This window comes from Cinclus cinclus, chromosome 1 (genome assembly GCF_963662255.1).
Source record: "Cinclus cinclus chromosome 1, bCinCin1.1, whole genome shotgun sequence".
NCBI classification, from domain to species: Eukaryota; Metazoa; Chordata; class Aves; order Passeriformes; family Cinclidae; genus Cinclus; species Cinclus cinclus.
Genome location: NC_085046.1, coordinates 132,652,082 through 132,677,480, shown reverse-complemented (window position 1 = coordinate 132,677,480; position 25,399 = coordinate 132,652,082). Strand labels below are relative to the sequence as shown.

General features: G+C 37.6%; 1 protein-coding gene across 1 annotated transcript in view; it reads left to right on the top strand.

Annotated features, from left to right (window-relative positions):
• LRP12 (LDL receptor related protein 12) overlaps positions 1-25,399 on the top strand; it is a 51,198-nt gene extending 25,799 nt beyond the window's left edge. The window contains exons 2-7 of the mRNA XM_062491202.1: positions 2,725-2,781; positions 9,536-9,671; positions 11,774-11,976; positions 16,536-17,637; positions 18,379-18,511; positions 21,966-25,399. Coding sequence (XP_062347186.1) covers positions 2,725-2,781; positions 9,536-9,671; positions 11,774-11,976; positions 16,536-17,637; positions 18,379-18,511; positions 21,966-22,829 — 2,495 coding nt within the window. The 3' untranslated portion in view covers positions 22,830-25,399. The remainder of the gene's footprint in view (positions 1-2,724; positions 2,782-9,535; positions 9,672-11,773; positions 11,977-16,535; positions 17,638-18,378; positions 18,512-21,965) is intronic.

Here is a 25,399-nt window from a genome sequence, read left to right as displayed (position 1 = left end):
TTCTTAGCCTTAGGACAACTGTCCTCCTGGGTTGGCACATGGTGCCAGGAAGTAGAATGGTCCCCCTGCTATCCAGGAGGAGGCAGTCAGAGAACTGCTGAGCAGCTTAGACGTTTATAAACCTATGGGCCCAGATGGGATCCATCCCAGGGTGATGAGGGAGCTGGCAGATGAGCTTGCAAAGCTTCTCTCCATCATTTACCAGCAGTCGTGGGACACTAGTGAGGTTCTGGATGACTGGAAGCTGGCCAATGTGACACCCATTCATAAAAAGGGTGGCAGGGAGAATCCTGGTAACTATAGGCCAGTTAGCTTGACCACAATACCTGGTAAGATAATGGAACAGTTTATACTGAGTGCCATCATGCAGCACTTAGAGGATGGCCAGAGTATCATACCAAGCCAGCATGGGTTTAGGAGGGGAAGGTCATGTTTGACCAACCTGATCTCCTTTTATGACCAAGTGACCCACCTGGTGGATGCAGGAAAGGCTGTGGATGTTGTGTACCTGGATTCCAGCAAGGCCTTTGACACTGTCTCCCACAGCAAACTCCTAGAAAAGCTGGCAGCCTATGGGTTGGACAGGAGCACTCTTTGCTGGGTTAAGAACTGGCTGGATGGCCGGGCCCAGAGAGTGGTGGTGAATGGTGCTGCATCCAGCTGGGGATCAGTCACCAGTGGTGTCGCCCAGGGGTCTGTGCTGGGGCCAGTCCTGTTCAGTAATTTTCATTGATGATATGGATGAGGGTATTGAGTCCTTCATTAGTAAATTTGAGATGACACTAAGCTGGGAGCATGTGTCCATCTGTTGGAAGGTAGGGGGGCTCTGCAGAGGGACTTGTACCAGTTGGATGGATGGGCAGAGCCCAGTTAGATGAAGTTTAATAAGTCCAAGTGTTGAGTCCTGCATTTTGGCCACAATAACCCCCTGCAACGTTACGGGCTGGGGACAGTGTGGTTAGACTGTGCCCAGGCAGAAAGGGACCTGGGGGTACTGGTTGACAACCGACTGAACATGAGCCAGCAGTGTGCCCTGGTGGCCAAGAAGGCCACTGGCATCCTGGACTGGATCAGGAACAGTGTGGCCAGCAGGAGCAGGGAGGTCATTCTTCCCCTGTACTCAGCACTGGTGAGGCCACACCTTGAGTACAGTGTCCAGTTCTGTCCCCTCAGTTTGGGAAGGACATTGAGACATTTGAGCACATCCAGAGAGGGGAACAAGGCTGGTGAGCAGCTTGGAACACAAACCCTGTGAGGAACGGCTGAGGCAGCTGGGGTTGTTTAGCCTGGAGAAAAGGAGACTCAGGGGTGACCTTATCACTCTCTACAACTTCCTGAAAGGTGGCTGTACTCAGGTGGGGGCTGGTCTCTTCCATCAGGCAGCAACCAACAGAACAAGAGGACACAGTCTCAAGCTGCACCAGGGAAGATACAGGTTGGATATTAGGAAAAAGTTTTTCACAGAAAGAGTGATAAAATGCTGGAATGATCTGCCTGGGGAGGTGGTGGAGTCACCGTCCCTGGATGTGTTTAAAAAAAGACTGGATGTGGCACTTGGTGCCATGGTCTAGTTGAGGTGTTGAGGCATGGGTTGGACTTGACCATCTTCCAACCTAGTCATTCTGTGAATATATACTATGTTCTTGGCCAACTTAAAACAGTCTTTAAATTGGTATAAAAAGAATTTGTGTTTTCTTCGTATATTTAAGATTCTCATTACCTGGACATAGTATACTGACATTGCAGTGCTGATAGAGCAACTGATATCACATATTTAGAGATCTGTGTGAAACTGAAAATCTTCAATATTAAAAAACTTTGAAGGATTGAGAGTTGTGGTTTTAAGATCTGCTTAGTAAAGTATTTTACATTTTAGATTCACTGCCTGTCTTCAAAGGAGCTCTTTGCTCCTGAAATTTCTAAAAGGTTTTAGTAAAAAAAAATTGTTGTAAAGGTTAAAAGAAAAGATGATGGATAAAGGAGAGGAGAAATGCACACAAATACGATTTGATGTGTCACATCATGTATCAGGACTGCCACCTGCCAGCAAGCATGTTCACTTTAGCAGACTTCTTTTACTTTGGAGAGTACAAACATGGGGATTGGAGGGATAACTTTTTTGGTCTCTTACTCCTGATGGCCACATGGGCCTTGTTCATCTTTGCAAGTCTACTTTGTTTTAATGAACATTGGTGGAGTGTTACTCTTGAAGGTAGCTGGTTCCCTGCTGTATCAGAGCCATCTTTCTGGACAAAGGGTATAGGCTGTGATTTTTATAAAGTGGGTGGGTATAGTCCCCTGGGTGTCTTCATTTGCTTAGCATTCACTTAAAAATCTTGCTCTTGAAGGAGATGGGGAAGATGCATTGAAACAGACCTTTCTTGAAAATAAAATAGTACTTGATGCACAGTACAAAGTCTGCCATCTAACATGCATAAAGTTTCTCAAAACTGACAGTATCAGTCTCTGCTTGTTCCTTAACTTTCTAGTCTATCTAATTGTTCCTAGTAAACCAACAATGCTTGGGTGGGGGGTATTTTTATTGTGTGGTAACTTTCTCTAGTTTTTCTCTTTAATTTATGATAAAACTTATGTAGGACCTTTCATGTTTAATATTAATTAAAATAACTTCAGGTTTGTTCATTCTGTTCTGTGAAAAGGTATCTGAAGAATTTTTACAAATTTTATCTTGGAAATTAGCTTATTCATTATGTTTAATTTTAGGAAATGGTGCTCTTGCAGAACATTCTGAAAATGTGCATATTTCAGGAGTGTCAACGGGTAAGTCATTTTTTGTAATGTTTAAATTTCATGCATGACTTAAATAGTAAATATTGAAAGCCACCTGGTATCTTATGAAGAGATATTTGGCTATAAAAATTATTACTGCCTTTTGCAGCATGTAATAAGGAATGAAGCAACTGGAACATGGAAAAATTCTCATAAGATAAAACTGATACCTGCATGCTCATGAACAGATTATGCCTTTCTAAGTGGACTGCTTAATTATTTTTCCATACAAACATTGAACTAAGAGAAAAGTTGGTTTAAGTTGAATTGATATTTTCTTTCCACAGTAAAGCTTTTGTGAAATGACATTTACTGAAAGGTAATTTTGGACACTGCTACTATCAAATAACATAAATCCAGGAGCTACGCGTTTCACTGATTAGATTTAACTGAAACGACTGTGCACTTGACTACACAGTTTCCTTAATACAAGAAAAAAATTTAGAACTCATGAAACTGAGAAACTGGTGAGATTCTGGGAGAATATGGGGTATAAAAGCAGCACACACTGCTCGAAGGTTTGTGTGTTCTCTTCCAATAAGTCAGTTTTAAGACTCTTCTGGGCAGCAGCCCCAGTCGGGTCTGTTGTTAGTGATGGGACTGTGTGGCCATTGAGACACTGGTGTGCAGTCTTTGTTCTTCAGATGCTGTGCAGTGTCAGCAGCTGCTGGGCGTGGTTTATCTTACAGATACCCGGAATATGTGCAAACGGGGAGATAAAGGCTCCTCAGCATGTAGCAGGATACAAGCCTGATTCTTTCCCTAGGAAAGCTGCCTCTAATCCCTAGAATTCAAACTGATTTTCACACCCACTTCTCCTAAAATATGAGTCAAAATGCAAAGTTGTCCTTTTTGAGATCAGCTTTTACATCTCACTGTAGTTATCCTTGCAGTATTGTTTTAAACATTACGTTGCTACTTGTATGGTTGAGTTTTTGAATAAATTTACAGTCAGTGGATGGTCTCTGTGACAGCTACTGCTTTCTATTTCCCTTTTGTTGTTTGCCATTCAAAGACTGTTAAAAGTCCATTTATAGAAGATCTTTCTTACCCATTCCTGTGCTTCGTCATGAAAAATGCTGTTGCTTTTCACCAGTACTGGTGCACCAAGTATCAGGTACTCTACGTTTGTGGCGCAGTGTAAATAATAAATATCAACATAGCTACTTGCCCCTCTTGGAACAGTTATTGCTGGAATTGGAATGGATGAGAGACACTTAAGTCAACTAAAATCTCACTATGCAGCTTTCGAGGTATGTTACAATAGCCCCTCGTGCCTTTGTTTACTGCAATGGTTGTGTCACAGGTCACAATACAGGCAGAAAAGCATCTGCTGGGCAAGAGGTGAATGGAATTTTTGACTGCTTCCAGTACTTTGGCCAGCATGCTTGAATAGGCAGTGCCAGGAAGAGCAGAACACAACGTACTTGGTACACAAGATAACAGCAGCTGGTAGATAGAACTTTAACTACTGAGAAAAAAGATCTATTTAGAAATAAATAGTATTAACAACCACAAAAAAGGTATCTCTGATGTTCTTATGTTTTTAAATAGCTTTCCAGATTAAAAAAAAATACTGTACTGCTAAGTTTCTTTTTTAATCCAGAGTGCAAGTTCTTCACTGGGGAATTTCAAGGTAATGGGGAAGGGGTTCTCTGTTAAGGACAACCTGAAGAAAGCATATAGACTGACCCAGTAACAGTTTCCTCACTGTTCTTTGTATGTACGTCTTAAACTTTAAGTACATAACCCAAGTATAAAAGATGGTGATGAATTAAATTATTTCATAGTTCCTTTTAAATAAATTGGGTCCCCCAAACATATTTTCTAACTTGCAGGTTATATGTTTCATCAAGCATACCTGGACAGCTTTATATTTAGCAGAACAATTTTAAGCAGAGTTTCTGCAAAATAGAACCAAAGATGTCTGGCCTTTAATCCTTCTAAATCCAACTTTCACTTGGTGTTGAAACCAAACAAGTGATTTTCTTGGACAGTTTTACAGAGACAGGATTTAAAATGAAATTTTTGTCTTGATGGTAGATTTCCTGTCATGCTGCTGCTGTAAGACTTCATGACCTACCTTACTAAATTATGTTTTAATAGCACAGACCTCTGTGGCCTTTGGTATTTTTGCTTCTGCTGTATATTATTTTGCCAAGTTACAGGTACTCCTCTAATATGTGAACATGCTTTTCCTGCCAGCAGCAATTAATGGAGTGCTGTCTCTGCATATAAGCTATCACTGCAGAACAAGTGTTTATGCCTTTAAAATCTGAAGAGTTCAGAAAGATTTTCAGGTCTGTCTTTGAGGTATGTCGAGCCATAATTGTCACAATTGCAAAACCAATTTCCAAACTCCCCAACCCCTCACTCTGCATTTTAAAGAACTGCAGCACTGTTTTATATATATATAAATATTTCTTTTTACTGAATATGTCTCTGTATTGCAGAGCAAAGGGCATTTCAAATTAAAGCCTTTTGGCTTGACCTGGAGGCAGAGATTCCTATGCCTTCTTCCCTGTAGTTCTCCTCATAAGACTTTCAGTTGCTCCTGAGAGTTACAATGCAATAATTATCCTCCCTGTTCACGGTTTAGACTTTATCACAACATTATTCTCTTTTTACTCTAAGCTGTTTTAAACACCTTCAGATCATTTATCCCGCTGCATTCATGTCCTTACCATGTCCAATATAATGCATACCTTATCATCCTGTGGTTCACATTGAAAGCTAATTCTTTTATCTTTTCAACTAATCTCCTGGCATTACTGTGAAGATAAATCCCTAATCTCCCTCTCCCTGCTTTTCTGAAGTGACTTTTTTCCTTGACATGTTGTTCACTCTTACTACAGGTACTTTACTTCTGTAGATCTCACTACAAAATATTTGCATAGTTTTCTTAATTATTTTCTTGTTACAGCTTGCTAGTTGAATTTAGTACAGTAAACTTTTAACTGGCTCTCTTCTGTTTACCAGTCAACATCCTGTAGTTTACCATAATGTTCTGTAATGTGGGATGGTAAACAAATTTCAGGGAGAAGGAAATAAGAAAAACTGTTGTCTGTTTTTAAAAAGTCTATTATACACCAGAAAATTATGTTCAAGCTCTTTCGACCATTATTTTCCACTCTAATATATGTAACATTCTCAGTCCTAATTACAGTATTGCAATTTACGGAACAGTTATATCAGAGTAACAAACTGAATTGCAAATAGAGTAATACAATAAAGGTTATCAAAGGGAAGAGTTTGAAACAGGTAGGAGATGGATGAGCAGAATTGTGCCATAGAATACAAGAGCATTGAAGGGAATGTAAGCAGACACAGCACTGATATAGAAATGGTTGTGCAAGAGAAATTTGTTCCCCCCTCCAAATATTACAGCCACCAGCATGAGATTTGAGAACATCTTGGGCATGCATCACTGGGTGTCTTTGCTTCTCTACAATGCAACCTTCTCAAGTTTCTTTCATGCTTCTGCCTTGGTTGCAGACTCATTTCCATTCATCCTGACTCAACTAATTTTCATTCTGTTGTTCTCTTATGTATTTTTAATACTTTAAATAAATTATTCTAAACCTAATCAGTTTTCCTGTAATTTTAAGTTGTCATAGAGACAGCTGACCTGTATGACAAATGCTTGTAGGGCTGCTAGCAATTGAGATTAAAATTTTCCTCAACTTAAAGTAAGGACATTTGCCTCTATTGATGCATTTCTGTTTTGCATGCTGATAGTTGGATTTTTTTAATCCCATATCCTTTGTGATGTTGCTTACATTCTGCATGTTCATAAATACGTGAATAAAATGTTTGTTACATTATAGTCTATAAAGGTGTAGGAGAAACATCCTAGTTAAGCAGAGGGTCAGGAACTGGTTTTAAAGGCTTGCTATTGTCTTTATAAAGTATATTCCCTTTAAAGCTGTTCTATTTCAAAAGGTTATCCTTGATTTTTAAAATCTCTCTGAGAAATTATTCTCTCTCAGAAAGACAGCACTTTGGAAATTCAGCTTCTGCACAGGTTGATCTTGACCTTTATACACTTTTTAAGCAAACAGGAGATTTCTGTTGTCTCCTGACTTAAAAGTTTAGATACATGAATATGTATCAAGTATGCAAGTGTGTTTAGCTTGTCTAGTCAACTTGAAGTTAAGAAAGCTGTAATCCAAAATCCATTCCCTTTTTTTTGAAGCCCTCACTTTGTCACATGAATGCTTTCGTCAGTGTTTCTCTTCTACATCAGTTGTACAGTTTTGTTCACCCTGTATTATTGTGCCTGTGGTCATTCTTGCTTCTTTGTGCCCTCCATAGTCTGCTTCTCTCTCCTCATATTGGATGCTGTTGCAAATGATCATCTTTTGCTCTCAGCTTGGTAGTGTGAGCTTTACTGGAAACAGAGAGAAAGACATCTTAATAAAAGATTGTAGAAATTACAGGGATAAGGTTGGTTCTGCAATTATAAAAAAATCCCAAGTTGGAGCAAAACTGGAGGCTTGAATGTGCTCTGAAAGCAACTACCTATGTTACACAGGATTTTCACATGGAATTTCTTCAATCATAATTGTGTACAAATATGTTACTGTTTGTACTGCTGTTGGGTTTAGCATATTAACGTTTTTGGAGGTGAATCCTGTAAAACTGTATGAAACCATGTTGAATAATTGTTTTTTGTGTATTTTAGTGCAAAGTTTCCTTTGTCAGGTAAACTGAAAAGCTTCTTTAGAGGTTCTCAGTGCCAAAATTTTGTCTGTCAGTTTGGTAATATCTGATAGCAGGTGTATGTTGTAGTGTAAATTTCATGGCAACTTTTTTGAAGCTGGGGACTATTTCAGCAGTAACCATATGGAAATGTTGCCAGCATTTGCAAGCTTGGTACAAAATGTCTTATACATTCTTCTATTTTTTGCATCTTTTTGTTCTGTATGTTTTTTTGGTTTTTGTTAAAACTGCTATTTTACTTTAACGATGGAATAACTGGCTTTTCTTTCAAGTCCTTACATTTATTGCCTGAACAAATGTTAAGTATCAAAAGATCACTTACACAGGAGCTGTGTTCTAAATAATCATGGTGTTAGAGCACCACCTATAGGGTTTGCTCAAAAATTAAAAAGAAAGTGAGGGATTGCATAATCAAATGAAATACTTTTCCGTATTTTGAGACATTCATCCTGACCTATTAGGGCACCTCCTATGTCCTACAGTTGAGGTACATTAATACTTGAATGTGAAGCATGAATAAAGCTGCAAAAAAGGAACATGTGAAAAACTATTTAAAGCATTATTCTCTTACACATATACTGAAAAACAGAAAATTTCCTGATTTTTTTTTTCTTTTGCCGTGGTTTTTAAGTTAATATAGAAAATTCAGACATACATCAGCATTTCTGACTTTTAGTCCTTCTGAAATATATTTTAAAGTGTATTTGTTATGCCATACAGAAATACTTTAAAGTAATAATAATTCAAGATTATAACTTTTTTAAATTTCAGGTAGTATTGCAAAATTATTTTAAAAGCTTGATTGTGTGTAAAAATAGAAAAAAAAAAACCTGTCCACAAATTACATTATTGCAAATGTTACAAATGCAGTTCATTTTTCTTGTTTCTTTATTTATCAGTTCTGTTTGACTATTCTAATCAAATAGGAATTTTTAAAACTTCTGATGATGAGACAGTAATGAAAGTGCTTCCTTATTTGTAATACCTCTTGTGTTCAAACTAACGTGTGTAGCTGGGCTACCAGTAACTTTGACAGCTTGGCAAATTTTGGACTATCAGTGATAAAATTGAAAAATAAAACTACATAAAGCAGTTGTTTTTAATGTGTTTTCTCGACACTGAGACTTCCTCATAATTTGAAGTTCTGCAGTGAGTGTAGTGTAGCCTTTCTGTTTATGTGAAGGCTGTGTATATGCTGTGGGACAGGTGTTGGATATAAGGCTGCTAAAAGGGGGTAAAAACAGGAAAACAAAATGCACAAAGCGTAAGTACATTGCTTCGAATAAAATCAGAAGAATTGAGAACACTTGAACTGTGGAAGGAACAGCAGCTGAGTTTAGGCCAATGCAGAAAGCTACACCTAAAATAAAGAGCAGAAATGATTGAGTTACTTCAGTAACTTCAGTGCATATAATTAGACCTATAAATATCAGCTCTCTAGTCTATTATCAGAAATGTAGTTATGCAGGTCTCTCTGCTGCAGTAAGTGCTCTTTTCCTTTCAAGCATTTGGAATTGTGTGTGGAGAACATTTCCATGCCAAGAAGTGGAAAGGGCAAGGTATTTAAATGATGGTCAAACACCGGGTCTAACTAAGACTGCAAATTTCAGCTGCTTGGTTATTTTGCTTTAATTTGTTTTTCACCTTCTAATTCACTTGTCAGCATAACGTGTTAATGCATGGTCAAATTGAACTGAATCTTTGTAAAGACTAAAAATAAAATTGAAAAATAAAAAATCTTGAACCTAATAAAGTTGTCAAAGTCCACATAGAATATTCTTTTTTAATAGTAATTGACTTAAATGAAGACTGCTGCACTGGCAGTGTTTGAAAACATCTTTTGGCTGACATGCTCCATGACAAGCTCCTTTAAAAGTTGTGGGTTTTTTAATTGGTATGTCATCTAACTCACTGATACTCTCCCCGATTAGGTGCTGATTGATTGGGTGGGGGATTTTGTCCTATTGGCCTTTAAAAAAACTTGAATTAAACAAGTTGATTTCAATATATATGTATTTTTTAGCTTGTGGAGATATTCCAGAACAAATTCGATCACCAAGTGGGACAATCACAAGTCCAGGGTGGCCCTCTGAGTATCCTGCCCGAATCAACTGCAGCTGGTACATCCATGCAAACCCAGGGGAGATCATTACTATAAGGTAAGCATTATCCTGTATTATCCATGTGGATCGAAGAAGTACCAGGCATTTTTAACTGCCAGTTGTGCACATGCCAGTTTTCTCTTCGTTCTTGTAAGTGAAGGATTTCAGTGCTGTCTGTTTTTAGCTGGAGAACTGGTGACTAGAAAAAAATCTAAGTGTGCTCATGTCCTGGTTTGAAAGACAGGTGTTTGCTAAGAAAAGTAGAAGCTTCCCTTTGGACTGAAAAAAAAATGTGATTCTTCCGATTATTATAATTTTGGAATTAAGAGAGCTCTCAGGCAAAGATATGGGGGTAGGAGTAACAGTTCTTTACTAGTATATCTAACACAACAAACAAGAACAACAACAGCTATGAAATTACCCACAAACAGAACAGTAACTCAGTCCCAGTGTTTTTTGGCTGCAGGCACCTTTTCCCTGAGCTGCAGTTCCCGGTGCTGGGGGCGGGCGGGTCCCGCAGAGCCGCAGGAGGGCTGGGGGTGATGGCAGAGCTGTCCCAGGGGGAGAGAGAGATGGAGAGAGAGAGAGCCCTCCGCTCACGGTGTCGGTCCTGGTGATCAGTAGAGTGCTGGATGGTGGTAGTTCACAGCGAGAAGACAGCCGGGCAGGGTCCGATGGTGGTTTCCCGACGCTGGGATGGCAGGGATGGGACACAGGCAGCGATCGTCCTTCTCGTCCGAACTCCGCGGGGGAAATGGGCCGAGGCCCAGCCTTCCGCTTCCTCTTCTGGCTGTTTGAATCTCGCGGGGTTTCTCTCTTCCCTCCCGTCCCCTCCCCCTTGTCACCAGGGCCCAGTCAACAGGTATCTTAGCATGACAATGGGGAAAATTCCACAGAGGGAAAAGGGAGAGAACCAACCCCCAACAGCTCATTTATTTGATGTTTTTTTAATGTGTTCAAAACATAAGATTTTTTCATTAAAAAGTGTGCAGACTAAACTCTGTAATGCTTCATTGCTGTGAGGTCTCTTGGTGTGCTTAAAAATGTCAAGGACAAATAGTGAGATTGACACATAGACACAGACATGACTGCAGTTTAGGAAAGGTGCTTCACAGTTTCACATATCTTGTAGCTTTTCTAAAGTAGTAAGGTAAAAAAACCGTGGATTCAAGTTCTCATCAGTTCTTTTCTGATTACTGATTTCTTTTAGCATCAACATAGAAGTTAATACTGCTTCATAGACTTGAAAATGAAACTGCATTATGTGCAGATTTTCTTCAGCTTCCAGTTCAGACTTGCTGACCCAAGAAACTGCTCTTCATTATGGAGTATTTGCTTTGACATCAGTTATTTGTTTAAATTCTGCTTTTTAATTTAATCAATCTTTCTACTAAACATTTAACAGGCATAAATGCAATGTAAAGTAGGTAAAACTGATCAGCTACTAGAATGTTTTCTAAACTTTTCATACTGTTCATTTTTAATGAAACTCCTTTTTTTTTCATGTTGTTTTCTTCCACTCATACATACCACATTTAATTTCTGACAGTGCTCTGTTTGTACAGACCTGTTCTACACAGTCTACCCCTCACATGTCATTACCATTGTCTTGACCGAGTGCAGCCATACCATGGCAGTCCATGACATAATGCTTGGGTAACTGAGTAGTGCAACTGGGAGAAAATCTTATCTGAAAACATACTTTTGAACAATTTAGATGGATTTGTAATGTCAAATCATATTATTGCCATAAGTGTACCATTAGCTATAATTGTGGTGAAAATTGAGTTAAAATAATTTAGTAGTGTATGAAAGTCATTAAATGAGACACATAAGAACAATTTCATCACCATAATTATAGATTAAGACAGTGCATGTTTTTGTAGCAAAATTGCATTCCTTGCAGTTCCATAAAAGTGGTGGATGCAATATTTTATTTCACAGAATGGATCCTTGCTGTCCTCATAGTATAAAATAACAGTACAGTGTTAAACCCTATTTCTACATGGGTAGAGAAGCTACTCTCTTATTTCAGAAGAAGGAAGTATTTCTTTATTTCAAAAAAAAGAACTTCAAGGTAATTTTCATGTGTAGTAATTCAGCAGCTTAATTGTGTAGTATTGAGTTCAGTAGGAACTTTGACCTTTTCTCTTTTTCAGCTTTCAAGATTTTGATGTTCAGGGATCTCGACGATGCAGCTCAGATTGGTTAACAATTGGAAGCTACAAGAACATTGAAGGCTACAGAGCATGTGGCTCTTCCATTCCTTCACCATACATCTCTTCACAGGATCATGTTTGGATAAGGTTTCATTCAGATGATAGCATCTCCAGAAAAGGCTTCAGATTAGCCTACTTTGCTGGTATGTTTCAGATGATGCTAGTATAATTTTATGGTTTTAGTTTTTGTTTCCTGTCTCCAGAATGACTTCCTTCTGACAGGGTACAGTACTGACTCTGGGCCTTCCCTGTAGTCACCTCAAGGTCTATTGAAATCAGAGTAAATATAGATTCAGTAATGTATTTTGATCCCGTGAACAATTTGAATATTCAAAGTGGGAGTAACTATTGCAGATTGAATGATATTTGGGAAGAAAAGGTTAGCCAGTAGTAGTAGGCACCTGGAAGTTCTTTTAGCATAGTAAGATTTGAAACGTTTTCATCAGGCTAAAATAAACTTGTTAAAGTAGTTGGGTAGGTAGACTTTTGTGTATTTTAAGTACCATGAGAGAGGAAAGAAATGGCAGGATATTTTTCTTATATTTCTCACAGAATTTTCATCATTTTTCCCATCTCCAGAAGGCATACTATCTTTTAAAAAAAATAGATCTTAAAAAACCCTCCACATTAATATGATAGATTAGTCCAGCCAAGTGCAGACATGGTTCTGTACATGCAAAACTTTTCTTATGTAATGACAGGATGTGATAAAAAGCTAGTTACCAATAGTAATAGTTTGAGACTGTTTGGTGAGCCATTCTTGGGTTCTATTAGAGGTTGCCAGGAGGGAGGACGAAGCCAGCAATGAGTCAAGACTAGTTCCAAACTTTTCTTGTCTTTAAGAGGTATTACCCTTTTATGTAATAGCATGATTATGGTGTTCTACATAATGATTATCCTAAATACTGGATTAGATTTTTCTTGGTTTTCATGATTTCATGTTACTTTGCTCCTTCCAAGTGTGCCTGTAGCCACTCACTGGCCTGCTCCAGATCTCTATGCACACCAACTTCTCACACCTCCATAGAACAATTCATACTTGTAAACATATCCAATGCTGCCCACCTTCAAAAGTGTTCCAACAAGATTCAGTAAAACTACCCCTGATCTCCTTTAGTCTAAGTTGTATTTAGTCCCAGTTTGTACTCTGCACTCTTCTTACCTAGTAACTTCCTCCTCTGTGTCAGTCTCTCACAAGTTTCCAAGCAGGCTTATCCTTCCTCTATCACCTGTTCTCCAGTTTACAAAAACCTCCTTCTGTGCCTCAGCTCCTAGCACTTTAGCAGATCTTGGGGAAGCACGCAGCCTTGCATTTGTGATGCTGGCCCAATTTCCAGGGCAGTGGGCCACCTGGGTTTTGTTTGCTGTCTTACCAAAAAATGTCAGGGAGCAGGGAAGAAGTCACTGGCTAATCAGTCATCCTGTGCTGCTGTTTCTTTCAGTGGACCGGGTGAACACTGTTACCCTGTGTCAGGCATCAGCTTTTGCCCTTTTCACCTCCTTCTCAAAGCAGGTGCAGAGGAAAGGCAGCATTCCTTCCTGAGGGGTTTTGAGAAGGAAGGATACCTTGGATAAGAGTTTGGAATGGGGTAGGGTAGGTAAGCCATAGGCTTTGTAAAATTATTCTGAAAATGCTTTCTTCTCTTTTTCTCTGATCTTGAGACAATTTCATTATGTAACCCCTCTTGGAAGAATCTGTAATATTTTCAATAATAGGTAGTTTTTTCTGCAAGTTGATTTCTTCTATTTTTTGTTGTTGATTAGAGTGCTTAAGACTTTATGATTTACAATTATAAATGTCTTTTTAAAAATAAATTTTATTTTGGGGAGGTTTGTTTGTGTTTTAACAAACAAGCCTTACTGAAGCTTTAGCTTGAGTTTTCTCCCTATGTTTGATACAGTACTTAGGAAGTATTTCACAATTAAGGTGAAATCAGTGTTTCAGTGATCAGAGTGGTCTTTAATGTTTTAAACTAACCTGTATATAGAAGAGTTGACTTGGCTTTAATAATCATCTACCTTTTCTGTCTTTGAGTGTCAGAATAGGCTCCTGAAATACTGATGCTTGCTGTGCATTCAACTGTGCCATTATGTTTGGTTTCTTCTCATAAGCAGATTAACACCTCAATAGACTATCTAATTCAGTGTTTATAAGGCTACTCTAAAAGTTGGCAAGTCATTGTAGAAGAAGGGGAAAAAACAGTAATACCTGAGTTACTTGGATGCAAGTTAGGCTTATCTGTGCTGGAATGATAGAAACACTAGAGTTTCCAAGTGCAAAAGTGACCATCAGGGAGCCCCATGTTTAATAGCTGATGTGGAAGATAGGTCATGGGAATTGTTTGGATTAATCCTTGTTTAAAGAAAATAATATGTAAATATTTAACTTAAACCAGTAATAGAAAAACACATTACATGTAGGAAAGGTTCTGGACTACAAAGTAAATGTGCTGCTTTTACTTGTCTTTCTTCCCTCTTCCTCCCACTACTTAGCATTTATTAGCCTTTTTAGTTATGGGAGTTGAAATGGGACAGAGTTTACTAATGGTGATGTAGAGAGGAAAACAAAAACTATCAAAAGCACAGAGGTCAATGGCCTCTAACACAAGTGTTAGCCCTTTGGCTGCAACTATATATGGGTGCTGCTAATGATCTTGTGCTGTCCTGAAGTCTTCTGTGGTACAGCTCCCAAAGTTAATCTTGTTTAGTACATATCTTATCATTTTAAGACTCTAAGTTTTGATTCATAGGCAAATTTTCTTCATGTAAGGATTGTAGGATTGGTGATTAAAAATGCTAAATCAGGATCAAGTATCCCAGCTCTTTTCTGGGATGTTTAAATGCTTGTGGAAGGAAGAGCTTGGGTTGAAATTGTATCTTGTTTTGTTACTGCAATATTCCCATCTATATTTATAACTCCATGTTACAGCTTTCTTCTCAACCTGTTCCAGGTTCTGCAATGCAGAAGGACAGAGCTAGATTATAAGCAGTACTTGAACAGGTTCAGTGATGCATATTCTACTACTTCCTACCTACTATTCTATTACCTCCACCTATGGAGCATAGTCATTCAATTTAGGTTGGACTAGTCTAGCAATTCAGTTTTACAGGTTTTAGATTCAAGGCCAAGGTTCCAACTTTGCTGTACTAATATTGTGAACCATATGTTTGTGTGTGAGTGTACTATATATATAAATACTTGTAGATCTGTAACAGAACAAGAAGATGGTATCATTTATACTGCATCTGTTCTTCAGAGTTTTTTTAGTGAAATAAACATGTTCTGACAATTAGTCACTGGCAGCACATACATTTTGCTCTCCTTTCATTCTTCAGTCTCTGAAAGTAAATTTGCAGACTTAAACATTCTTCAGCAGTGTTTATAATAGTTATCACTCTTGATGATATAATTTTTTCCTGTATCCACTTTTTAAAAGCTTTAGCATTTGTGAAATGTAAAAACTGTGTTACACTTTTCTAAAGAAAAATTATTTTAAGTTAGAGTATTTATTTTTAATACTTTCTAAGAGGTATTAAAGTAGAAAAAAAAAGGGGAAGTATGATATGACTTGACCTATCACACAGCAGATTAGCTCCTGCAAGAAAAATTCAAGCTAGCTGTGAAAACTTTTATCATCTCGTATAGTAAAGCACCTGAACTTTAAAAATACTTGGTTGGAGCAGGCCCTGAAGAGCCTATTCAAACGCCAGTTGGTCTTGTTTTGAGCAAAAAAATTTATTAGATGCCCTCCATTCCAATCTGAATTGTTCTCTTTTAAAAATAAACCATAACATGCTTCTCCTGGAAACATTAGGATTTTGGTGTGTTCATCATGCTGTCTTTCCTTTTTCCTTATTGAAACCTTTAGTATAGGGCTCCTCAGAATGAATGTATATTTGTCTAGTTTATTTTCTGAATTACTGCTTGTAGGACCATCTGCATTGCAGACTTGTTTTAAATATTGAGACCATGACAATTTGTTTTATAGCAAATTTTGCAGTCTGTACTGTGGTTTATAGAAATAACTGATTAAAAGTGATACAGCAGTGTTTGACTCGGCTAAATTGTTGCAGAGCTGAAATAACTTGGATCCCAGGTATGCTTCTGTGTTCAGCATGGCTGGAACTTTCAGAAGTAAATGCAAGCATGCATTTTTGCATTTGCTGCACTCCCATCTTACAGCAAACAGTGGGAAAAGGAGAGGACAGAGGTTTCTTTCTTTGGTTGGTGATAATATGTAATCTTCAGCTGTCAGCTTCTCTCTTGCCTTAGATCCTTTGTTTGAAAGTAGGAACCTCCAAAAGCAGAAGAGAGTCTGACTGCTTTTCTGGGAAGGAATCTGAGGAGATAAGCAGTACTGCAGCACAAAATGTTCCTGTATTTTGAGTGATAGATGAGTGTTTTTCTAACTTACTTTTAGCATATTGGAAGTCAGAATTCTCAATAGCTATAAATGAGCATTGTTTTCTTGCTTGGGTTAAAGTTATTTGACTGAAATCAGCTAAGAATAAGGTTCGTGCTGATGTGTTGATGGAATTTTGACTTGAAAAAAATGTTTTGTCTTGAAATTTGCTGAAAGTTGCCATGGTTTAAAGACACTTTTTGCTTTGCCCTTCTGAAGTACCTGGTGCAGCAAATAAATATGCAACACAAACCATAAGGTGCTAAACTCTTAAGAAAATTATTTTTTTTTACTTTCAGGGAAATCTGATGAACCAAGTTGTGATTGTGACCAGTTTCATTGTGCTAATGGGAAGTGTATTCCAGAAAGTTGGAAGTGTAACAATATGGATGAATGTGGGGACAACTCAGATGAAGAAATCTGTGCCAAAGCTAATCCTCCAACAGCTTCTTCCTTTCAGCCTTGTGCAAACAATCAGTTTCAGTGTCTTTCCCGCTTTACCAAGCTTTACACTTGCCTTCCAGAATCTTTAAAATGTGATGGTAACATTGACTGTCTTGACCTGGGAGATGAAATAGACTGTGATGTGCCAACATGTGGGCAGTGGTTGAAATACTTCTATGGTACTTTCAGTTCTCCCAACTATCCTGACTTCTATCCACCTGGCAGCAACTGCACCTGGCTGATAGACACTGGTGATCATCGCAAAGTAATCTTGAGATTCACTGATTTTAAACTTGATGGTACAGGTTATGGAGACTATGTCAAAATATATGATGGATTAGAGGAGAATCCACGGAGGCTGTTGCGGGTACTGACAGCATTTGATTCTCATGCTCCTCTCACAGTTGTTTCATCCTCAGGACAGATAAGAGTGCATTTTTGTGCTGACAAAGTGAATGCTGCAAGAGGGTTCAATGCAACCTATCAAGTTGATGGCTTCTGTTTGCCCTGGGAAATCCCATGTGGTGGAAATTGGGGGTGCTACACAGAGCAGCAACGCTGCGATGGCTACTGGCACTGTCCAAATGGAAGGGATGAAACCAACTGCACCATGTGCCAAAGAGATGAGTTTCCCTGCTCTCGAAATGGTGTTTGCTACCCTCGTTCAGATCGCTGCAACTACCAGAACCATTGCCCTAATGGTTCGGATGAAAAGAATTGTTTCTTCTGTCAGCCAGGCAATTTCCACTGTAAAAATAACCGCTGTGTGTTTGAGAGCTGGGTTTGTGATTCTCAAGATGACTGTGGCGATGGCAGTGACGAAGAGAATTGCCCAGTCATTGTGCCCACTAGAGTGATAACTGCAGCTGTCATTGGGAGTCTTATCTGCGGATTGCTGCTTGTCATTGCACTGGGATGTACTTGCAAATTATACTCACTCAGGATGTTTGAGCGAAGGTAAGTAGAACTCAACTTTATTAAATGTTTGGTGTCTTCTGTTGTTTGTACTTGAAGTAGTTTTATTGTCGTATGGATATTGTTGCACATGATTTGTGAAGACATTGCTCCTTTTTCTTTGATAGTGAAAAGAGGGTAGTTACTCATAGAGTTTATCAGGTTGGAAGGGACCATAAGGAATATCAAGTCTTAATTCCCTGCTTTTTGCAGGACATCAAAAGCTAAACCTTGCTAGAACCTATGGCTGAGCATTGTCCAGATGTACCTTGAACTCTGGAGGCTGCATGCCATGACCCAGTTTCCTGGGGAGCCTGTTCTAGGCACTGACTACTCTCCCAGTGAAGAAAAGAGGATAGAAGTATCCTGATCACTTCACTATAGAGGGTTAAAGCTTTCAGATGGTGTTACCAAGAAAGAAGTGTGGGAAAACTGCAGTTAATTAACTTGCAATTTATATCACAGTTCTGTATATAACAGTATGTTTCTTCTCTTGTAGACTAGTTTATACCATGTCCTTAAGTCTTTTACAATTTTTGCTCTCGTTTCAGCTGGACAGACACACAGGAATTACTTTATATTCTTTGCCAATTAAGTCTCAAATTTGCAAAACTTCATCTTCTGAAGTTTTTATTTCAGATTACAATAGTCTGATGTACTTTCATTCTTATATATATATATACATACACACGCACATATAAATCAGTGTCTTACATATTCTGAAATTTCTTTTCTCTTTGAAAGATCATTTGAAACTCATTTGTCAAGGGTTGAGGCTGAACTGTTAAGAAGAGAAGCTCCTCCATCCTATGGCCAATTAATTGCCCAGGGTTTAATTCCACCAGTTGAAGATTTCCCTGTTTGTTCCCCAAATCAGGTAAGATTTCAAAATAACAGGCAGACCCCTTAAATTTTAAAGGAGACTGAAATAAAGATATTATTAATATCTTTAAATAATAATTTTGATTTGCTTCCTTTTCCTCTACAGCATTTCCTTTTTGTCCTTTCATGTCGATAGTGTTATACAAATTTCTATCCCTTGAACAAAATCGTGATATAGTAACACCATAGTTTCTTTTGCAGGCTTTCTTTTGTTGATAATGCCAGTAATGCACTGTAGAACTCACTTTTGCAGGAAAAATAATAGCTTGGTAGATCTAATTGTATGTTCTGAGTTACTGTTGTGAAAGTAAGGACTGCAAGATGGCACATTGTGATTTGGGAAAGAAGACCTAAACTTCTAATGCAGAATGGTAGTTCACATGCACAGTGTGTAGGTGCATTCATGCCTGCTGTGTATAATAAGATGATGGAGAAGGGCAGGGTGTAATACCAATTATTGTGAATGAGTAACAAAGCAAAGCTAGTAAATGGCAGTTGATAGTTTCTAGTCGTCCAGATTCAGAGGTGGATGGTTGGGGCATTTCTTGGTTCATAAATGAATTTCTGTCAAAAAAACTTTTTAAGTAGTTAAAATGTCTTTTGGTTATAAAGGTCTTGCGAGAATTAGAAGAAAAAGTAAAGCTGTGCTCTGTTAGAGTTGGCATTAATTATATTGTGTTGCAGTTGATACAGCAAAGTTATGGTAAGAAAATTACATGACTGTCACATGTTCTTTCATGCTCACATGTTCACCAGCAGCTGGGAGCTATCACAAAAGATTTTGCAGAGGAAAAGAGGAAAATAAATTGCAGTTTGAATGAGAGGCTTTATAAAAACATTGTAAAGATTTTTTTTGATAGCTAAATTAGCACTGAACGTCATCAGTGGATTTAATAAATGTCTATAATGAACACTGTAGAATCCCTTGTTCTTTTTCAGTGAGTTACAGTGGTTATCATAAAGATCAGTATGTTTCTGTTTCAAACCAGTTCTGTACTTTTACAAATTTGGCTTGCTGTCCTCTTTTCCAGAAAAATTAACCATCACCAGTTTAGGATGGATCTGTGTTCGCAAGTCTCTTGAGGTAGGGTTAGCTCAAAAAGTCTCTGGAGGCAATGCAGTTGTCATGGCCAGCTCTACTATAGGTAACTTGGAACAAATCAGTGTTTCCTGCAGATGACTACCTTGTGTGAAGCACTTCAGGTTTGGTGTACATGAATATGTGTAGGAGCACACAGAAAAACTAGCTTGCTCAGACCCCTTTTTCATCTTGAAATCCCATAAAGGTGATGTAAAGATCTTGGGTTTTATTAAAATGAAATCTCATAGAGAGGACAGTTCTAAAAAACCTCAGACTGCAATCAGAGACTGCTACTGAAGCTTTTAAAAATCTGTAATTACTGAAATTTTCTTTACTCTTCAGTTTGACTTGAATTAACCACTGTTTCTTTGGATACATTTTAAGTTCATTTCAGAATATGTTGGAATTATATGGCAAACTTTTGTAACTAAACATAATAAGATGTAGTTGCTTCATCGTTTTTCTATGTAATCATGATTTTACACTCCATCAAATATCAATGCATGTACAATAGTTTCAAACAGTGAGAGTGTTACTGAATTCCCATTATGAACACCAGTGTACCAACAAGACTTGTGGCCTTGAAAACTGAAGTAACTACACTGAGCAATTAACTAGCATAGAAACAAGAAATAGTAGTGAGCAGGCCATCAAAAGTAATGAAAATGTCATTCTAGAACATTGATGCTTCCATGATAAAAGCTTTACTCATATTTAACGAGTGAAGTTGCATTGTTTAAAACCTTTGTTCTTCAGAGGAAACTTTAGTAAAATCTCAAGGCAATGTAGATTGAATTCTATAAATTACAAAACTCGATTTTTAATATGGTAAAGCGTTGGGACAAGGGAGTCAGTATTAAGTCAAGGTGTGTTAAAATTTGTTTTCAGCAAAATACTCATTTTAAGATTGCAAATCTGTCTAGGACTGGAGATAGTTATTCAAGATTTGCTAGAAGTCTCAAGGTGTAGGAATGTTGGATGCTCCAATTTCAGCGTAGTGCTTTCTGCCTAAAACCGATACACGCTTTCAGAACTGGATTTTCAAAGATGAGTAGCAGTCTCTTCAGTAGCTTTTAAAAGTAAGGCTGATGTACACATGTACTGCATGCTTGAATTCAGTCATCCTATGGAACTAAGGGAACAGAAGAGGTAGGTTGTGCATGAAGTATTGTTTGGATATTCTGCTGTGTTGTCTGGAGGAAGGTGGAAGGGAGATGAAGGTGACAGCATGAGAACACTAAATTTCAGGTTTTATAAATGAAGGGAAATACATGCATATATGTTAAGGGTTTAATAATGAAATGGCTCTTCTGAAGAATATTCTACTTTTTGCCATAATCTTCATGAAAAGTTGTGAATATGGGCTTTATCCTCTAATTAAAACCACCTGTGAATATTTTTAGAATGATGGGCATCTGGAAGATCTTCTACCCTATTTGAGAATTGGGCTACTTAGCTAAGGCAATGCTTTCTCTAAGTTTGAGTTCAGGATCCCCAAGACAAAGGAGTTTGTGTTCTTATGTTTGTGTTACCTTACAGTTGAAAAGTTCTGCAGGATTTTAAAAAGGAAAATGAAGGAATGCATTCTTCTGTATCTAGATAACTGGAAAATGTATACTGAATTTGGCAAATTTATAGTTTAGAACACATAAGATAATTTTATTTGAACAGAAGCATTCAAGCATTTTGAATCTGGAATTAACTGATTATACCAGAAAGGGGGGAAAAAACCCAAACTATAACCCTCTGCTGGAGAAGTTACTTAATTTAGTGCCTTTGAGGCAGCCCTATGATTGTGGATAAAGAAGGCAGCCACCTTTGTTAAATATTTTCAGAAAGACGTTTACAAATCCTAAGCTTTTTGAGACATGTTTCTGTGTGCTGTACTCTAAAATCCACAGTGACTACCTTTTTGATAAGACTGTTAGTAACAGATTTTGTATGCCTGTTCTACTGGCTCTGTAGTTATACTTTTCTTTGATCAGTGTTCCATATCCAGACTATAGTGCCTATAATGCTTTTGACATTGTCTTTATTTAGAGGTCCTTGATTAGGGCAGAAATATACCTTGTATAGAAGTCATTGCTCTTTTATTGCCTTTACATATGTATTTCCACTTAATTTGCCTGTTTATAATTTTTTTTCCTCTAGAGCATCTAGACTTTTGTCATGCCCACTTTTTTTTTTAAAATAGCCTATTGCTCCATATACCAGATCCTTATTAAGAAAGATGCAACATTTTCTAATATTTATGATTCTACATTTAACTTTGTTAAATGCTGTTTTGCACAATAGTCAGCATTCTTTCTTTGCTAGAACAGTACCAGCAGACTGTCAGTGTTTGACTGTTCCTTGTCTTCTTATTTAGGCTTCAGTTCTTGAAAACCTGAGGCTGGCAGTACGATCTCAGCTTGGATTTACCTCAATCAGACTTCCTATTGCTGGCAGATCAAGTAACATTTGGAATCGAATTTTTAATTTTGCGAGGTCACGTCATTCTGGATCGTTGGCATTGGTCTCAGCAGATGGAGATGATGTTGCCAGCCAAAGTACTAGTAGAGAAGCTGAAAGAAATAATACTCACAGAGGTTTGTTTTCAGTTGAATCTGATGATACAGACACAGAAAATGAAAGAAGAGACACAGCAGGAGCAGTTGGTGGTGTTGCTGCCACCTTGCCTCAAAAAGTCCCTCCTGCAACAGCAATAGAAGCAGCAGTGGGAGCGTGTGGGAGTTCCTCTGCTCAGAGCAGCAGCTGCAGTACCACGGATGGTGGAAGAGAAGTGACAAGTGTAGAGCCCCCAAGCACAAGCCCTGCACGCCACCAGCTCTCGAGCGCATTAAGCCGTATGACTCAAGGCTTACGCTGGGTACGCTTTACTTTAGGGAGATCAAGCTCAGTGAATCAGAACCAAAGTCCTTTGAGACAGCTTGATAATGGGGTAAGTGGAAGAGAAGAGGATGATGATGTTGAAATGTTAATTCCAGTCTCTGATGTAGCATCAGACTTTGACATGAATGACTGTTCAAGACCTCTACTTGATCTCAGCTCAGATCAAGGACCAGGGCTTAGACAGCCTTGCAGTGCAACACATCACAGTGTGAGGTCATGCAGTCGAGATGGCCCCTGTGAGAGCTGTGGCATCGTACACACTGCCCAGATACCTGACACTTGCCTAGAGGCAACAGTGAAAAATGAAACTAGTGACGATGAGGCATTATTACTCTGCTAGGTACGGATTGTTTAGGAAAGATTGTGTACAAGTTGGAGCAATATCTGTCATTGTTTTGTACTTCACAGTTAAAATTAGTTTTTAGTTTTAAAAATCCAGAACAGCATTATGTTAAAGCTATTTTAGCCTGTGTGGTTGATTAAACTTGTTATACTGGATGACATTATGGAACTGTAAGAGAAAACATTTTAATGGCTCTGAATACACAATGTGTGTATCCAGTATAATCAGATTACTCGTTAAACTGAAGTTTTCCCCCTTAGTTTCAAATTTAGTTTATCCTGGTACTATAGTTCAAACCTGACACATGGCTGCTCAAGACTTACTGGCTGCCTGTTTAACCCCATATTAACAGGTAAATTTGTACAGAATTATTTTCCTTTAGGAATTGACTCTGTTGTATTACTGCCAACATACTTGTAACTTAATATACTAAATACTGGTAAGGATTGTTAATGTAAAATATGTACTTTTCTTTGAGTTTATTCAACACTTTGTCTAAATATTTTTGAATTTCATCATAATGTGAACATACTTAAAGGGAGGAGAAACTTTCTGCAGGAGCATTCTTTTTCTTTCAGAAGTACAAAATACAATGATACGTGAAATTTAGGCATAGTAGATAAACTGATGGCAAAAGCTTTTTTAGCACTGACTAAACTGCAATCTAATATGGTACAAGCCAAATAGTATGTAAAATCCCCAGTCATTAGTCTTTTTGATTTGAAGTAATAAAGGGCCGAAGATATTACAATGTGTTAGTTCTTTAAATATCCAATATGTACAAATACACTACAGAGTAAGTTCCAACTGGTAATAGATCTTTCCCTAATACTGTAGGGTATAAAGCTTGTTTGGACTCAAGGGATTTGCACTAAAATCATATTAAGGTCTCTAATGAGCTTAGTGCACAAGCACTATCACTTTAAGTACTATTATTGTCTAATATTGCAATGGCTATATATTTCCATGGCTCTTTTCTTGGGGTGTTGCGTTTTTGTTGCAATTGAATTTGCTTTACTAATTCCCTATTTATTCATTGTATTTAAAAGGTTTACTCGGTCGCAGACTGGTTGTTTAAAAGAAACCAAAAGAAAACCCTTTTAGTGTATTTTTTTATGATACTACATGTTGGAGCAAAACAGATCAGTGAGGAAAAAAGCTCCTAACTTCCAATTTTGTGATAAACAGGTTAGTATGTGGCTAATAGTGTGACAACAAGAAATTACACCTTTAAAAACAAAACTGTCAACTACTGTTTTATTTATTCTTTGCCAGTCTGTTTTTAGTAGGCTTAAAGATCCAGTATGAAATGTATTTGTGTGTGATTGTATGCTATTTATTAAATTTTAAATACTTTGTTGAATGTCATTTTAAAGCATGTTTAAAGTCTTGTGCATTTCTGTCGTGTTATGCTGTCAGGCAGAACTGACTAAAATTTTAATATGTATCAAAATTAAATTGAATTTTTGTTATGTTTTTGAGGTACTTTTAACGATAAATCCAAGGTCTGTCTGGCTTTTTATTTTTTTAAATCCTCATCTCTGAAGTACAAATCACATGCAGAAGAAACAAACAATTGAATGGATTCCAAAGTGTATATATCTTCTCCCTCTTCTCTTCATTCACAGACACTGGGATGAGAAAAATAAATTATTTTGCCATCCGGTTGATTTTTTTTTTTCATGAGAGCAGGTAGATTCTGAGTTCAGGATGAAAAAATACAGATTTGTGCTTTTGAGGAACCTTATGTGCAATACATTTGTAAAAGATTTTATTATAACCCATGCGGTTTCAAGTTTCAGAACAGATCACATCACACTGGTACCAGATCAGGTACAAGTTTGGCCCATAATTACACATACTCAAGTAAAAGTCATCAATGGCCATTTTTATTCACATTGAATAATATCTAAATCTGTGGGTAATCTTTAGTCTGATTTCAGTAGCATTGCTTATAGAGCAGGCAGCTTTGCAATAGGAACATGGTAACACACCCTGAAGTATATGTGAACAGTATGTCCTGGTATAAAATACTGGGTTTTTAAACCTTCCTAATTAATTGTCATTAAAAAGTGGTTGTAGAAATGCTTGTCCCTGAGGCAGATAAATTTTAAAGGAAGAGTCTTCACAGAATACCTTTGGTGTTTTAACACACATAGTGATCTAAATTTGTTCCATTAGATGCCCCAAATAGCATGTACCTATGGACTCCATATTGCAGATGTAAAAAGAACACAGTGTTCAATTTGTTTTAAAGGACATTTAATTGAGAAGTTGGATTTGATTGATAATTTGGAAAATTGTAAATAAAATTCATATTTGTATGAGGTGAATTTGTTGCAGTGATTTTCTTTTCTTAGCGATAATAAATGGAGTGATTGATTTTTCTTTTGAGTAATGTATGAGTGGTTGGTTGCATTTGTTTAGTTTGGTTTTATTGAGGTTTCTGATAAGACATTACTACCCTGTTTCTTTTTATGCTGGAGAGCTTGAATTAGTGTCTTGTTTAATCGTTTCTTGATTTAGCTGTGCTACAATATTAGAGCATTTTAAAAAAAAAAAGTCAG